At 39.3% G+C, this 15,661-nt stretch overlaps 1 protein-coding gene across 3 annotated transcripts in view; it reads right to left on the minus strand.

The window, feature by feature from the left end:
- Nucleotides 1-11: 11 nt before the first annotated feature.
- The window catches only part of FLACC1 (flagellum associated containing coiled-coil domains 1), a 64,312-nt gene continuing 48,662 nt past the window's right edge, over nucleotides 12-15,661 (minus strand). For all 3 annotated transcript variants that reach the window (XM_027053480.2, XM_015086356.3, XM_027053494.2), the window contains 6 exons: nucleotides 14,001-14,100; nucleotides 12,135-12,238; nucleotides 6,970-7,032; nucleotides 3,737-3,826; nucleotides 3,496-3,605; nucleotides 12-1,538 (listed from right to left, as the gene is read on the minus strand). In XM_027053480.2, the coding sequence (XP_026909281.2) occupies nucleotides 1,418-1,538; nucleotides 3,496-3,605; nucleotides 3,737-3,826; nucleotides 6,970-7,032; nucleotides 12,135-12,238; nucleotides 14,001-14,100 (588 nt within the window). In that variant the 3' untranslated portion in view covers nucleotides 12-1,417. The remainder of the gene's footprint in view (nucleotides 1,539-3,495; nucleotides 3,606-3,736; nucleotides 3,827-6,969; nucleotides 7,033-12,134; nucleotides 12,239-14,000; nucleotides 14,101-15,661) is intronic.

The raw sequence follows: 15,661 nt of genomic DNA on the forward strand, positions 1-15,661 counted from the left end.
TTTAAAAATTTATTGCCCATCTTTTCATGTGTCTGTTGGCCATCTGGATGTTTTCTTTGGAAAAGTGTCTATTTATGCCTTCTGCTCATTTCTTCACTGGATTCTTTGTTTTTCAGGTGTTGAGTTTGGTAAGTTCTTTATAGATTTTGGGTCTGAGTGGCTAAAATTAACAACTCAGAAACAAAAGATGTTGGCGAGGATGTGAGGAAATGGGAGCCCTCTTGCACTGCTGGTGGGAATGCAAACTGGTGCAGCTGCTCTGGAAAACAGTGTGGAGGTTCCTCAAAAAATTAAAAATAGAATTACCCTACAACCCAGCAATAGCACTACTAGGAATTTATCTAAAAGATACAGGAGTGCTGATGCATAGGGGCACTCGTACCCCAATGTTTATAGCAGTGTTTTCAACAATAGCCAAATTATGCAAAGAGCCCATATGTCCATCAACTGATGAAAGGATAAAGAAGATGTGGTTTATATATACAATGGAATACTACTTGGCAATGAGAAAGAATGAAATCCTGCCATTTGCAGCAATGTGGATGGAACTGGAGGGTATTATGCTAAGTGAAATAAGTCAGTCAGAGAAAGACAGATATCATATGTTTTCACTCATATGTGGAACTTAAGAAACTTAACAGAAGACCAGGGGGGAAGGGAAGGAGAAAAATAGTTTCAAATAGAGAGGGAGGCAAACCATAAGAGATTCTTAAATACAGAGAACAAACTGAGGGTTGATGGGGATTGGGGGGGGGGAGAGGGGAAAATGGGTGATGGGCATCGAGGAGGGCACTTGTTGGGATGAGCACTGGTGTTGTATGTAAGCGATGAATCATGGAATCTACCCCCAAAACCAGTTGCCTGCCCTGTGGGGATTTGAATTCTGATGATTGTTTAGAGAAGGTGGCAAGGATCATCAGACACTTTTTCCAAAATCATAGTATAGGGAACACGATTGAGAAGTGGAGCAGTGGGGACACATGTAAGAGAGAAAGGATTTTTGGAATTGAATCAACAAATTACATTTTTGCTAGGTAAATGCCCCAGGGGGACAAAAGGTGTATTTCAAAATATAGTCAATATTTAATAGGAACAAGTTCTTCGGATCAGTGTTTTCATAATGAAATGTGTAAATGTGGAAGAGAAAATAGTATAATACCCAGAGAAAGTTTAGATCCAGGTATAGGGAACATCACTTTACAATGAAGAGTCTTGAAAGCCTGTATAACTGAGATGAGAATTCAAACATTCCCAACCATTTAGAAGAAAGGAAATTTTGAAAAGGCAAAAGTAGAACCCAGGCAACCCAAGAACTAAACTCATAATATACATTTCTCAAGAAACTCTCACGGGAGTTGTCTAAGCCTATGGAGATGGTGTTCCTAACATCTTTTGTATTGGAGAACAACTTTTCTGCTCATAGTTCTTGTTTTTCATTGCTATCATCTTCTAAATTATCAGAATCATTCTCATACATTGAGAGAAACCTCCCAGATCGTTCCTTATAAATTTCTTCATTCTTCACAATTATTTTTTGCCTATAGAGAAAAAGAACATGTATCACTATAGACTCAAGGATAGAAGGGGATGTAGGATATCTGAGGGGAGAGAAATGTGGTTTCATTCCTTCACTGGGGGCAGCTGCACACATTACTTATAGGTTTTTTTTTTTTTAATGTTTATTTATTTTGAGAGAGAGAGTCCCAAGCAGGCTCCACGCTGTCAGAACAGAGCCTGATGTGGGGCTTGATCCCATGAACCATGAGATGATGACCTGAACCGAAATCGAGTCAGACGCTCAACCAACCGAGCCACCAAGGCACCCCATACTTGCAGTGGTTTTGAATTTAATGAGAAATGATATTTAGGTTACCAAATTCTCAAATGAGGAATATTCTGCTGAGGGGAAACAGAGTATGCCATCCCAATATACCTTGCATATTGATTACTTGAGTTAAAGTTACTTAAGCAACAGCCAGTGCAAGAAAGGCATTCTGACCCTCTTTGTTCCCCTGAAAGTAGGAAATATATTTTTCATATGAATATACCTTCCCTATACCAGAAGGTAAAGAGATATCCCTATCAGCAGAAATAGGGAATTTAAAGCTAAGAAGTCTGTATAAAAAAAACCTGGGTGGCTTAGTTGGTTGAGTGTCTGACTTGGGCTTAGGTCATGATCTTGCGGTTTGTGAGTTCAAGGCTCACATTGGGCTTACTGCTGTCAGCACAGAGCCCATTTCAGATCCTCTCTTCCCCTCCCCTGCCTGTGCTCTCTCTCAAAAATAAATAAACCATTAAAAAAAACCCCAACAACTCTGTTACTTACTTACTAATTTAGTACCCCAACCCCAAACTTCTTTGTCTTGTCAATTCTTTACAAATTTATTGTTACTTTGTCTAAAAGGTATAACTGCCTGATTTGTTCACTTCTTTGAGTCTCATATTTTACTGAGCTCCTATACATACAAAATTAAATTTGTTTTTTCCTGTTAATCTGTTTTATGCCAATTTAACTATTAGATCAAAGAACCTAGACAAGAAGGGATAAGTTTTACTACCAAATCAATACAATGAATAACTTCCCTTTATTGAAGTATCTACCAAAAATTTATCCCAATGATTTAAAATGCATTTCCAGTTAACAGTATTATTTCTGACCTAAAGTTGACTTCCACATGAACTAAACGCAGCTGTATCTAAGTGTAAACCACTGACACCTAAACCCATAACCCCTCAGGGGACATGGTAAAAACTCAGAACTCAGATGGGTTGTTACAATAGCTTCCAATCGTTCATTCATTAAATATTTATTAAATATCTCTTAAAGATTCCAACTGTATGACATTCTGGAAAAGGCAAAACTACAGAGACTGTGAAAAGATCAGTAATTTCCAGGAGTTGGGAGGGGAAGCAAAAAATGAATAGGTGGAGGGCAGAGGACTTTAGGGATTTAAAATTTATTCACAGAACTGAATAAACTCAAAGACCCTCAGATAGGGGCATCTGGGTGGCTTAGTCAGTTGAGTGTCTGACTTTGGCTTACATCATGATCTCGCAGTTCACGAGTTGGAGCCCTGCATCGGGTACTGTCGGTGTGGAGCCTGCTACAGATCCTCTGCTCCTCTCTCTCTCTCTCTCTCTCTCTCTCTCTCTCCCCTCCCCTACTTACTCTCTCTGTCTCTCTCAAAATAAATTAATTAATTAAAAAATAAAGATCCACAGGTAAATTTCATGTGCTGTTTTGAATAAAAACAAAGATGTGATAAGGGAGAGGAGTCTAGACACATGCCCAGCACCACTTCAGATGAACTGTCTGTCCTTAGCAGGTGACTTCCGTGGCCAGGCTTTGAATGACTATTTCCCTCCTGGAAGTGCCTGTGCCTTGACTTTATTAAGAAATACCTGGGTTCATCTTCATATCTATTCCTCATCCAAACTCCCTTCCACTTTCTAAAGATAACTCAGCCATGTCTTTTTGAACAGCATCATGCACACCTTAGATGAATGTTTTCTTCTGTCAGAAGCTGTATGGTGTATTTAAACTTTTCTTCAGTCTCGGCAAGCTTGGTCTGGAGTGTTTTCTCCAGATTTCCCACTGTAGCTTTCTGAAATACATGTAAATTTTAATTGCTCTCTTTCCCAAACCAGAGTCATCCAGAGCAAAGCTACATGGCAGAACCATACAGAGACCTGGATTCCTCTGCACAACCCTATCCCCACTCCAGCCAGGACTCACCTCTCTCTGGAGTTCCATCTGGGTTTGGTAGAGGGTTGTGTTAAGTGATTCTAAGATAACAGATTGTGCATTCAACTCTTCCTCCATGACCTGTTTAAGAAGACAACAATGTCTATCTATTTATTCTCTTCTGCAGGGTGCCTGGACTAGAATGTGAAGCGTCAACTTTAGCTACTCCTTCTCCTTCACTGTTCAGTCACTGTGCCCTCTTACTTCTATCTCCTTTATGTCTTGCCCATCTATATCCTCATATGCAGACTCACTATCACTGCCCCAGAGCCAGCCCTCACCAGAGCTCCCGTGGTTGTCACAATAGCTACCAATCATTCATTTATTAAACAAATATTTATCAAATATCTACTCCAGATTCCAACTATATGACATTGGGGAAAATGCAAAACTATAGAGACAGTAAAAAGATCAGTTGTTGCCAGGGATTGGGAAGGGAAGCAGGGATAAATAGGTGGAGGACAGAGGAGTTTTAGGTAAAGAAAATATTCTGTATGATATTGCAGTGGTGGGTACATGGCATGATGCATTTGATAAAACCTATAGAATGCATAACACAAAGAGTGAGCCCTAATGTAAACTATGGACTTTAATTAAAAATGATGTATCAATATTGGTTCATCAGCTGTAACAAATGTACCGCACTAATGCAAGATGTTAATAATAGAGTATATTGTATGTTTGTGTTGGGGGAGGATATGGGCACTCTCTGCACTTTGTTTAATTTTTCAGTAAACCTAACATTGCTCTAAAAAATAGCCTTTAAGAAAAGTTGGTTTGAGAGAGAGAGAGAGCACACTAGTAGGGAAAAGGGGCAGAAGAGACAGAATCTTAAGCAGGTGCTGTACTCAACACAGAGGTCATGACCTGAGCAGAAATCAAGAGTCAGATGCTCAACCGACTGATCCACCCAGGCACTCCTTAAAAATAGTCTTTTAATTAGGAAAAACACCTACTATTATAGGCACTAGGAATATTATGATGAATAAGAAAAATATAATTTCTACTCTTATGGAGATACACCCTAGTGAAGGGGATGAAAAAAATTAAATAAAAGTCAATAAAATAATTACAATAATAAATTAAAAACAAACCAAGGATGAAGATAGAAGATGCAGTGTTAGTGTGGGGAAGGGATAAATGTGGAATCTACTACATTAGATAAACGCTGAAGAGACAATAAAAATGATCCAGATGGCTCTGTGCTTTCAGATGTCAGCCTCATTTAACTCCTACATGTCTTCAGAGCTCTTCCCATGGAATAAGCATCTTCTCAAGATGTATAAACTAAAGAGGTACCATCTCTCACTGTATTTGCATTATACAAAGCACTGTACTAGGTCATTTAGCATTCTTTTGTTTGCTTATTCATTCAAAAAAATCAGCTGGTATTTACTAAATGTCTGTGATGTGCCAGGTACTGTTCTAGAAACTGGAGATTAGTGGTAGAATAAACAGACAAAAATCTCTGCTTTCATTCATTGAGTTTATCAGGTTAGAAAGTTATAAATCTGTATAGAGGAGCGCCTGGGTGGCTCAGTCAGTTGAGCATCCAACTCTTGATTTCAGCTCGGGTCTTGATCTCACAGTTTGGAGAGCCCCTCATCAGGCTCTGTACTGAGTATGAAACCTGCTTAAGATTCTCTCTCTTCTTTCTATCCCTCTTCCCTACTCATGTGCTTGCTCTCTCTCTTAAAATAAATAAATAAATAAATGTAAAAAATCTGTATAGAAAAATAAAACAAGGAAATGGAAGTGTTGGGGAGGGTGTTAAGCCTTTAAATAGAGTGGCCCTTCAGAAATGGCATTTGAACAAAACCAGAAAGAGGTAAGGAAGTTAGTTGTGTGGATATCTAGGAAAGAGCTTCCCAAGAAGAGTGAATGTCAAGTGCAAAGACCCCAAGTAAAGGATCCTTGACTGTTAAAAATACAGCAAGGAGTCCAGTGCCATTGCAGTTGTGTAATGAAGGGGAAGAAATAGAAGGAGATAAGGTTAGGGGAAAGAATCATGAGCACAGAGCAGGTAGAATAATCCCCAGCCTCAACACAGGACTGGGAATAGTTACATTCCCACCAACCAGAGTACACAGAGTATTGGGTAGACTACTCAGAAGGGTATTATCTCTGTAGGGGGGAAAATTAGCCTTAAACTAAAGACTGCTTTAACTTAACTGCATCCCAGAACAAAGTCCAACAATATTTAAAGAAATACAAAAATATTCAGCACCCAACAAGGTAGTTTGCAATCCACCTTTTTGGTTTGTTTGTTTTGATTACGCTTATGCTCAAGGTGGGGGTTGAACTCACAACCCAGAGATCAAGAGACGCATGCTCTATGGACTGAGCCAGCCAGGCACCGCCCCCCCCCACACCCAACAAGGTAAACTTCACAATGGCAGGCCTCCAAAAAAAAAAAAAAATTACCAGGCATGTAAACAAGTGAGAAAATATGACCACAAATGAGGAGCAAAATCAATTAACAGAACCAGAAAGGAATGACAGAATTAGTAGACAAGCTCATTAAAGCAGCTCTTACAATGCACTGGGTTTTCCTTGCTCCAAAGCCTATCTGTCTACCATGCAGGACATTGAGGCTTGTTGACCCAACAATGCTGAAGCCTTGCCTAAGCTCTAAGATATAATTCCATGATTTTATAATGGCTAGTCTTTTCCCAAACATGTCCATTCTGGATCCTAGTGTAAGAAGAATCAGAAGGCAGTTCATGGGTTTGAACAGTTTCCCTTCAGGTATCTCCCACATGGAAGTGCCATAATTTGTCCCAGAAGAACAGAATTCTTTGAGGAAGCTGTTGGGGTTGAGGCACATTTGGAATATCAAGGAGAGGCTTGGAATTAGAGTTCCCAGGGTCAGTATTGTACTTTTTAGAGCTTAAGGGAAGAATTTGGTATTTTACAAATCAAGACTCTTTTGTGGTTTGAGCCTTACTAGAAATGGAACGCATTTGACACTGAAGATCACACAGCATATTGCTCATATATTTGCTCAAATTGCTCTAAAAAGACACAAAGGCTCTGTTTTACAAATGACTTTGTATTATAGTTATAAAGTTCTATTTGACTTGTTGAATCCAGCAAACTCAGCTTTGGGTCTTCCTTTTGTTTTGTTTTGGAAAATTATAATAGATTCTATTTTATTGAGGGTATATAATTTTACTGGTGCATTTGTAAGATGCTAATTCCACAAGAAAAATGAAAGAGCTTACCTGTTTGGTCTTTCTCAGCTCCTCTAATTGCAAGGTGTCCTTTTCATGTTGTTTCAGTAGCTCCTAAAAACAATTTTATTCGGAAAAGGTCAGCACTGGGGTTTCTGGCACTTCTTTCAGAGACTTGAGAAAGCCAGAATAGGATTCCAGAATGTAGTATTCACCAAAGTTTAGATATTGGTGTAATGAAGCACACATTTAATTTGTTGAAGGTAAATTTTGAAAATCTTAACTTATGTGCAATATATATATATGTTTAAATATATAATATATATAAATATATAATATATAAATATATAATATATAAATACATAATATAAAAAATATATAATATATAAATATATATATAAATATATGTTATATAAATATATATATATATTTTTAAAAACTCAAGTTAGTTAATATACAGTGTAGTCTTGGCTTCAGCAGAACCCAGTGATCAATCTCTTACATAGAACACCCAGTGCTCATCCCAACAAGTGCCCTCCTTAATGCCCATCACCCATTTAACCCATCCCCACACCTATGTCCCCTCCAGCAACCCTCAATTTGTTCTCTGTATTTAAGAGTCTCTTATGGTTTGCCTCCCTCTCTGTTTTTATCTTATTTTTCTTTCCCTTCCCCTATGTACACCATACACACACAAAAAATCAAAATGGATGAAAGACTTAAATGTGAGCAGGAAACCATCAAAATCCTACAGGAGAAAGCAGGCAGCACCCTCTTTGACCTCAGCTGCAGCAACTTCTTATGTGACCTGTCTCCAGAGGCAAGGGAAATAAAAGCAAAAATGAACTATTGGGACCTCATCAAGATAAAAAGCTTCTGCACAGCAAAGGAAACAATCAACAAAACCAAAAAGGCAACCGATGGAATGGGAGAAGATATTTGTAAATGACATATCGGATAAAGGCTTAGTATCCAAAATCTATAAAGAACTCACCAAACTCAACACTCAAAAAAACAAGTAACCTAGTGAAGATCACAATTTCAGACTTTAAGCTACATTACAAACCTGTAATCATTAAGACAATATGGTATTGGCACAAAAACAGACACATAGATTAATGGAAAAGAATAGAAAACCCAGAAATAGACCCACAAATATATGGCCAACTAATCTTTGACAAAGCAGGAAAGAGCATCCAATAGAAAAGACAGTCTCTTCAGCAAATGGTGCTGGGAAAACTGGACAGTGACATGCAGAAGAATGAACCTGGACCACTTTCTTACACCATATCACATCAACAAATATTAAAAAGACACCATATTTTCATCAAGGACTTTGTTGTTAATGTACATATTTAATATTGTTGAATATTAATTTATCCACAGATTTATCTTTATATTCAATGCAATCTCAGTCAGAATACCAGCAAGCTTTCTTGACAAACTAATTCTGAAATTTATGTAGAAATATAAGTGATATAAAGGCACCTGGGTAGCTCAGCCAGTTAAGCGTCTAACTCTCAATTTTGGCTCAGGTCATGATCTGACAGTTCATGGGATTTGGCCCTGCATTGGGCTCTGTGCTGACAGTCCAGAGTCTGCTTGGGATTCTCTCTCTCTCTCTCTCTCTCTCTCTCTCTCTCTCTCTCTCTTTCTCTCTTTCCCACTTGCGCTTTCTCTCCCTTCTCTCTCAAACACAAATAAACTTAAAAGAATGTAAATGATATAGAAGAGTCAAAATAACATTGAAACACAAGAGCAAAGCTAGATTTTTACTCCCTGATTTCAAGCTACAATAATTAAGATGATGGTTGTCTTGGCCTTGGTATGGACAAATAATTCAATGGAACAGAACAGAGTCTATTCCCCCTCACCCCACCCCTCAAAACACAGCAAAAACATCACGGCAACTTAATGGAGAATGGAAAGTTTTTTTCTATAAATCATGCTCAAACAACTAGATACTTATACAGAAAAAAGTGACCTATGACCTCTATCTCACTCTATACATAAAAATTATTCAAAATGGATCACAGAATCATAAAAATTAAAATTACAAAGCTTTTCAAAAGATATAATATCTTTGTATCCTTGGACTAGGCAACAATTTCATAGAAAGGACACAAAAAGCTGTAATTTTCCTGTGAAAAGGAAAAAATTAATAATTTGGTTTTCATCAAAATAAAAAAATTCTGCACATCAGAAGACAACGTAAGTAAAATGAAAAGGCAAACCACAGGCTAGGAGACAGTATCTGTAACACATATATCTGACAAGGAACTTGTATCCATATTATGTAAAGGTCTCCTACATATCAATAATAAAAAGATAAAGAATCCAAGTTTTTTCAAATGACAAAAGACTTAAACCAGCATTTCACAAAAGAAGACATATAAATTGTCTGATAAGCATATAAAAAATTGCCCAACATAATAGTCAGGGAAATTAAAACTGTAATGAAATACCATTTCATACCATTGGAAGGGTCAAAATTAAAAAGGATGTCAATACTAATTGTTGATGATAAGGAGCAACTGGAATTCTCATAGATTTAAGGTGCAAAAGTAAAATGATACAACTACTATGGAAAATAGCTTGGTATTTTCTTATAAAGTTAAACCTATAACTACCCGAGAGACCAATAATAATACTGCTAGGTATATACCCAAAGGAAATGAAAGCTTGTGCCTATGGAAATATTTGTACAAGGGTGGTTACAAAAGCCTTAATTATAAAATAGGGAGGACAAAAAACGGAAACAACCCAAACCTCCAAAAACAGGGAAATGGTAAACACATTGTGTGATATTCCTACAAAAGAATACTACTAGATATAAAAAGTAAGAAATTACTGATATAAACAAAAAATAGATAAATTTCACAGGCACTGTAGTGTGGAAAAAGAAACTATATACAAAAGAGCATACACTACATGATTACATTTATATGAAACTTAAAAACAGGTGAAACTAATCCATGATGGGAGGAATCAAAACAGTGGTTGTCTTGGGTCAAGTTTTGAGGGAGATAGGGCTGAACTGGGAAGGAACACAAGACTGATTTCTGGATTGCTGAAATGCTCTAGATTTTTTTTTAAATTTATATCCAAGTTAGTTAGCATATAGTGCAATAATGATTTCAGGAGTAGAATCCAGTGATTCATCTCCTACATATGACACCCAGCGCTCATCCCAACGAGTGTCTTCCTTAACGCCCCTTAACCATTTAGCCCATTCCCCCTCCGGTAACCCTCAGTTTGTTCTCTGTATTTAAGAGTCTCTTACATTTTGTTGCCCTACCCGTTTTTATGTTATTTTTGTTTTCCTTCCCTTATGTTCATCTGTTTTGTATCTTAAATTCCACATATGAGTGAAGTCATAATGATATTTGTCTTTCTCTGACTAATTTCACTTAGCATAATACACTGTAGTTCCATCCACATTTTTATAAATGGCAAGATTTCATTCTTTTTGATTGACGAGTAATACTCCATTGTATATATATACCACATCTTCTTTATCCATTCATCTGTCGATGGACATTTGGGCTCTTTCCATACTTTGGCTGTTGTCGATAGCATTGCTATAAACATTAGGGTTCATGTGCCCCTTCAAAACAATGCTTTTGCTAAGTGTAAATTATGCTTCATGAGAGAGACAGAGAGAGTACCATTTACAGATTCATAGTCAGCATCATTGGAGAAAAAATAGAAGAGAGGAAAGGATGCATGCAGATGATCAACTCTCTCCCCACTAGAGGAATTGCTACTTCTTATTCAGATGTCTGAGCTCTCTATACCCCAGAAGAACTGGACACACTGCACAGCATGTCCCACACCCACATTACTGTTTTGCTCAGTTATAGTGAATGTCAGAAATGGGCTTTTATTGGTGAAATTAGTGTTTTTTTTAATTAGCATGATAATTGGAAATGTACTCTTAAAAATGGAATATTGAAGGTAGATACTATTTAAATTTTTTTTTTTACATTTTTATTTATTTTTGAGAGACAGAGACAGAGCACAGTGGGGGAGGGGCAGAGAGAGAATGAGACACAGAATCTGAAGCAGGTTCCAGGCTCTGAGCTGTCAGCACAGAGCCCGATGCGGGGCTTGAGCTCACAAACTGTGAGATCGTGACCTGAGCCAAAGTCAGACACTTAACCGACTGAGCCACCCAGGCACCCTGAAGGTAGATACTATTTTAGAGACACTGTCCACTTTGCAGGAAAAAAGTACAGGAATCTAACAAAGCCTATAGCCTACACACTCAGGAATGGTGTCTAAGGTTTGATCCCTAAATGGTCCTGTGTCTGCTTAGGAGGAGCTCCAGCTGCCAGACGCTGACTACAGTGGTTACAGAATCCTACCTCTGTACTACCCTTGCATACACCTCTGATGAGTCTTTCATGTACCTAAAAGTTCAGAGAGCTGGTGGTATAACCACTTGGGGCCTGCTTGCTAGTAATGTATGTTTATTTAGTAAATGTCTGTATGTCTGAGACCTGTTTTCACTATGATCTGGCATCAGTATCAAGGTTGTAGGGGAGTGATTAACAAGAGTAGCTACATTTTAACCCCTCTAACTTTTGTTTTTCTTTCAATGTTTATTTATTTTTGAGAGACAGAGACAGAGAGTGAGTGGGGGAGGGGCAGAGAGAGAGAGGGAGACACAGAATCTGAAGCAGGCTCCAGGCTCTGAGCTGTTAGCACAGAGCCCAACTTGGGGCTCAAACTCACAAACCATGAGATCATGACCTGAGCCTAAGTCACATGCTTAATTGACTGAGCCACCCAGGCGCCCTTACCCCCTCTAACTTTTAGATAGATCCTCTAAATTACTAAGAGCTATACATGACCAACTTGCTTAGTTTAGTTTGCTACACTGCCCTTTCTCTTCAGCTACAGTCAAGAATGAGGAGGACATTCAGAAACTGGGAAAATTTGGCAAAATAGGGAATTTCATGTTTTGTATGTGTTTAGCATTCTATTATTTCCCACTAGTTTCAGATTTCATTCCACAGTGACCCTGTGGTAAGACCATGTAGATAAAGGACAGCAAGACTGCCAGTCTACTTGCATATATTTCCAAGGAAGCTGGGAAAGGAAGAATATGCCCATAAAGGCAAAATTGTGCCTAATTACAGAGGCACACCTAGGAACCGGATGTCCCACCTAGGCTTCATGCTCAACCACTCATGTCCTTTGGGCTAAGTTACCTCCTTCTCTCGATTGAAGTTCTCAAACACGGTACTGTAGGAGTCATTTATTTTCTTCTTTTCTTCTTCTGACTCTAACTCAAACCTTTTTGTCATATTATGTTCTGGGGGTGAGAAGAAATTACGTATGTGAGTAAATGTGGGGAAAGCACATGCAGAGAGAAACTGAGAATATCTGAAGGTAATAAAAATTCCAGACTGGGTCAAACTCAAGTTCCTTTCAGCCTGTCATTCAGCCTCTGATGCTCACCTAGAAATGCTTGGGAATCAGGTGAACATGGTGGCAGTTTTCAGTGGTATCAGCCATATGGTTTTACTCCTAATGTCTCTGATTTGTGTGTGTGTGTGTAATTTTAGATCTGTTGCTTATTATTTTGTCCATTCCCTCTGCTGAAGTAACTACGTTTTCTTGGATATTCTTACCTTAAAATATAGCTCTTGACTAATGTGAATTTTCCAGCAATAAAATTTATTCTGTACTTAACCCTGGGGTAGAGGAAGGCTTAAAATGTTTCTGGTGCAGGAGAACTTACCAACTGAGCCCCAAAACCAAAGAGGAGAAAGGAGGGGTGAGGGGCTGACACAGATTTCTTCTTCAGCTTCATGGTGCTGGGAATTATAGGGAGGCAACCCCTAGGCTCATCCTGTGAATAAGCTGGGAATGATAGGAGGCTACCCCTAGAGGGCTGAGCTACACTATGCACAGCTGAAGTCTGCTTTTTCAAAATTGGGTGTAACATCTTACTTAGATTTTGACAACGTGGGATGAGTGTGGTATGGGTGGCCAGAAGTCTGGAAGAAGACCTGGGTTATGTTACACCAGGCTTCTGAGTAAAGCCTCAGAGAGGTTCAGCTCCTCATTCCTTTCCTCACCCTTAGTTCCAGGGTCTTCATGCTGCCTTCCTGCAGTCAAGAGTCCCCACCAGAGTGGGAATAACCTTGAGGATTAACTTACCCAGGGAGTTTCTGCATTTAAATGAGTAATTTGTTGAAAACAACCAAGTTTGATATGAACTGGGGTGAGGTAGGATGTGGTATAGGTTTGTAGAGGCTCCACTCCTACCTCAACCAGTCCTCTAGGTCAGGGAGCAAAGTCTCCATAAATTCCTTTCTTCTTTTTCCACTTAGGAAGATGCTTGCTGAGGGTAGGAGGCTCATCCATAACACACTTTTTTTAAAGTGGGCTCTACTCCCAGTGTGGAGTCCAACATAGGGCTTGAACTCACAACCCTGAGATCAAGACCTGAGCTGAGATCAAGGGTCGGACACTTAACTGACTGAACCATCCAGGGCCTCCATAAAACACTTTCTATGATCCAAACTCTGTGCTAGGTGTTGGAAATACTAAAAATATATAGTAATATATAAATGTATCAAATCAACATGTTGTACTCTTTAAACATATGCAGTGTTATATGCCAATTGTACCTGAAAAATGGAGATCCTCTGGGGGGATATGGGAATACAGAGGCTCTCAGTATGATTGTGTTGTCACTCTCCCAACAAGTGAATATTTGAAACTCTAATTCCAGAACATTTTTCTGGAAATTTGGGGTCACTTGTATCCAGGTAACAAGTCAATGCTCCTACAGATGTCCCAGAGCTTGTTCCAGACCATGATGGCTAAGCTTGGAATTGGAGAGCTTTGGAAGGTACGGGCTTATACCCTCAAATAGCTGAGTTTTATAAAAGACTCCATCCTTGTTGTCACTTGTTGAAAACTCCATGTACTCTTGATTCAGGAATCCAGCCCTGTGGCCATCACCTTTAGTGAATCTAAAGCTGATATTCTCAAGCTAAGACCAAACTTAATGGCAGGTTTTTTTTGGTACACGTGCCATCAAAAAGAGAAGTTCTTGTACTCACTTTGCTGTAGCAGGATCTTTTCCCGCTCCAACTTCTCATCCTTCTCCCATTCGGCTTTCTTCTTCAACCACTTATCTTCCATTTCATCATAAATGCTGTCCTGCAGAGGTACAAAGGCATTATGAAAAGAATCCTGGAGAAGACTGCACACTGGTTCCAGGCACAGCATTGGGCCCTTTAAAGCTTCCCTCACTGGAATGCTTGCTGGGAGTCCCTCTGTGGGTGGTTGGTGGGAGTAAATTCTAGCCCAGCCCATCCAAGGGCCTGTAGAACCCTAAAGTCAAAGGCAAGTTCTGCATGTGTTTGTCCCACTGGAACTGACTCTCCTGCTGCAAATTCACATGTCAGCTCCCTCTGAATCATGAATCACTTATCAACAGCCCATGAAGAAACAAGGGAAATGCCTAGTAGTTAATTTGAACACTTAGAAAACAATAGTATGTTTTTCAGACACTGTCTATTTTTAACTCAGCAAATCTAACTTCCTTTGTGGGTGAGGTTAAATAAGCCTAACCTGATGCCAATCCTGTTGGTTGGTTCAGACTTCATGGGGGTGGGACTCCAGGAGGAGGAAGGCCTAGGACCTGGATGCTGCTAGTAACGTCTCAGTACCCTGACCTCCTTTTTTTTCCCCAGGTTAGCAGCATAACTCACACTGGGGCCAGACATCACAGCTCATTTGTAATTGTTTATGGCCATTTAGGTAAAGGTTCTTGTTTATCATTTTCAAGACTGGTGGGCAGCTCAGTTTCCATAGAGGTCAAACTCTCTGGAGAGGTATAGACTGAAGCAAACGTAAGGGGCAGCTTACCCACACATCAGTCTGATGCTTCTCCTAGGCTTTGCTCTAAGATGTTTTCCCTCACTGTATCAAGATACATCTTGAAAAACAAGTTTTAGATACAAGCTCGAAACTGAAACTGTGGATAGCAAATAGAATTTCAGAGGTGGTGCTGATGCTTGACTTGGTTTCCTCCTTTAAGAGGGTGGTCAACTGTCTTTGTTTGAGACTGAGTTGTGTCCCAGGACCCTGAACTTTTGATGCTAAAACTTGGAAAGTCCTGGGCAAACCACAACTAGCTGCTCACCAATAGGATGGGGGTTTGCTGCCTCAGCCTGTTCATTCCTCATCTCCTACTCTCTCATCCCACTAAGAAGAAATCATGGCCTGTTTCCCCAGGCCTCCCTCAAATTAGCTGATTCAATGAATGAGTTACATTGTGAGATGGCTAGAGCATCCCAGGCCCAGCTGGTGGGGGTGCAGTGAGAGAGTCTTTTTTGGAGGCAATTTGGCCAAATGTATCAAAGGCCTTTAAAATGTTTATCCCTTTTGGCCCTGCACTCTACTAAAATCAAAGATGTTACAAAGTGCAAATGCTAACAGCAGATTGTCTTGCGGTGGTAATTCTCTTTTGTTGCTGTTGTAGTTGGTTTTTGTATTTCAATTTTTTAGAAACCATGAGCAGGTATTACTTTTGTAATTACAAACATATTTGTCAGTGGGCTTCTTTAGGGACTGGGTGACTGATTCACACATGGAAGCCACCACGGTCTGAAGGTCACTCTTCTCCCTGGGTGTACTTAGTGCCACCTAGAACCAAGGATGCTGGGAATCTGAGGAAATTATTTTCTGGGCAAGAGCTGTAGATTCAGCCTGATGT

Source organism: Acinonyx jubatus, chromosome C1, assembly GCF_027475565.1.
Source record: "Acinonyx jubatus isolate Ajub_Pintada_27869175 chromosome C1, VMU_Ajub_asm_v1.0, whole genome shotgun sequence".
Lineage (NCBI taxonomy): Eukaryota > Metazoa > Chordata > Mammalia > Carnivora > Felidae > Acinonyx > Acinonyx jubatus.